General features: G+C 39.9%; 1 protein-coding gene across 1 annotated transcript; it reads left to right on the forward strand.

The window, feature by feature from the left end:
* Positions 1 to 327: 327 nt before the first annotated feature.
* LOC141614077 (uncharacterized) lies at positions 328 to 1,068 on the forward strand. The gene has a single exon (XM_074432833.1). It carries the CDS (start codon positions 328 to 330, stop codon positions 1,066 to 1,068), a length of 741 nt encoding a protein of 246 aa, XP_074288934.1.
* The last annotated feature ends 925 nt before the right edge of the window (positions 1,069 to 1,993 follow it).

The following is a 1,993-nucleotide window of genomic DNA, read 5'->3' on the forward strand; positions in this document are numbered from 1 at the left end:
AAATTGTAGTTCCTCTTCTTCTAAGGATCCTCTCTTAGAGGGCTTACCTTTGGCAAATCAGTTTCAGCTCCTAGAACAAGGTGAAATCCAGCAGGATTTAGAGCATGAGCAGCATATTTCTCAGGAACTAGGTGATGGCTTAGGTGTGAACTAGAAGGTTGGAGGCACTACTGTGGAGGACCTGACCTTAGAATGCTCTAAGCTAGGCCAAGTTTCCTCTTCTGTAGTGGGTTCTCCCACTGTTTCTACTCCTGAGTAACACTCAGAATGTTCCCATGAAGCAATAATGGTTCCTATAATGGATGTGGTCCCTTCTGATAAATTGCCATGAAGATAGCATCCTGGAATATTAGAGGTTTTAATTGTACAGTAAAACATAGTGAGGTTAGAGATTTTCTCCATGATAATCATATTGATGTTTTGGCTCTTTTGGAAACTAGGGTTAAAGAGACTAAGGCCTTAAAAATCCAAAAAAAGTTTAAGAATTGGAATATTATGTGCAACTATAACAAGCACTACAATGGTAGGATTTGGGTTTTCTCTAATCCTAGCACTATTGCCATTGTCAATAGTAAGATTGAGGATCAATTTATTGATCTTACTGTTCATCATCATGGCTCTAATCTAGATCTCCATTTAAGCATGGTTTATTGTAGTAATGATGCTCATGAAAGGAAAAAGCTATGGAGTGGGTTAGCTGATGTTTCTTCTGCTGAGCCTTGGTTAGTCCTTGGGGATTTTAATGTGGTCAGGCAAACTTCTGAAAAATTAAGCAATACTCCTCCAGTCTTGCAGGAAATGGTTGAGTTCAATGACTGCCTTGCTCTTTGTAATTTGGATGATCTAACTAGCTCTGGTTGTGATATGACCTGGAACAATAAGCAAGATCCTAATTCTGGGGTCTGGTCCAAGCTGGATATGGTCCTGGTTAATCCTGGTTGGCTTGCTTCCCTGCCTGATTCTTTTACTTTTTTCCAGGAAGCTAGTTTATCTGACCATTCTCCAGTCCTGGTTCATGTTACTAATGACAGCAATAGGATAAAGAGGTTTAGTTTCTTGAACAGCTGAATTGATCATCCTGCTTATCTTGCTACTGTGGCTGCTGCTTGGACAGCAGAGAAAAAAGGTGGCCCAATGTTTAGTTTGTTTGAGAAATTAAAGAGTGTTAGGCATGCTCTTACTAAGTTCCCCAAAGAGAATTTTAGTAATATATCTCTGAGGGTGAAGACTGCTAAGGCTGCTCTGGTGGACTGTCAAAGGATGCTTATTGCTGATCCTTTTTTTGCTGATCTCATTCATAAAGAGAAAATGCTTGTGGCCTCCTACAGTCATCTTAAAGAGACTGAGTTAAAAAATTTGTATCAACGAGCTAAAGTTAAGAATATTCATTACTCTGACTGTAGCTCCAAATACTTCTTTGCTAAGGTTTCTGAGAGACAGCATCAACAAGTTATTGGTGCCATTAAAGATCAGCATGGGCAACTTCATATTGACTCCCCTTCTATCAACCAGGATTTTCATAATTATTACCAACACTTATTGGGTACTAGTTCTGAAGTAGCTGATTTGGATTAGGACTTTGTTTCTTCAGGCTCTACTGTCACCTCTGATGGAAGTACTAATTTGACCAAGGACATCACTGCTAAGGAAATCTGGGATGCAGTGTTTGGGATGGACTCCAATAGTAGTCCTGGCTTGGATGGGTTTTCAGCTGGCTTCTTCAAATTAGCTTGGCCTATTATTGCTCAGGATTTTTGTAAGGCTGTGGCTCATTTCTTTCATTCTAATCACATGTCTAAGCAGGCTAACTCCACCCTTATTTCTCTGATTCCTAAGAAAGCTACTCCTGCAGCTTTCACTGATTACAAGCCTATCTCCTGCTGTACAGTCTTTTATAAGACAGTAAGCAAAATCCTTGCCAATAGGATTCAAAGTGTCCTTCCTTCCCTAGTTGCACCTGAGCAGGCAGCTTTTGTCAAAACCAGAAATATTT

The sequence above is a fragment of the Silene latifolia genome, chromosome 11, assembly GCF_048544455.1.
Source record: "Silene latifolia isolate original U9 population chromosome 11, ASM4854445v1, whole genome shotgun sequence".
Taxonomy (NCBI): Eukaryota; Viridiplantae; Streptophyta; class Magnoliopsida; order Caryophyllales; family Caryophyllaceae; genus Silene; species Silene latifolia.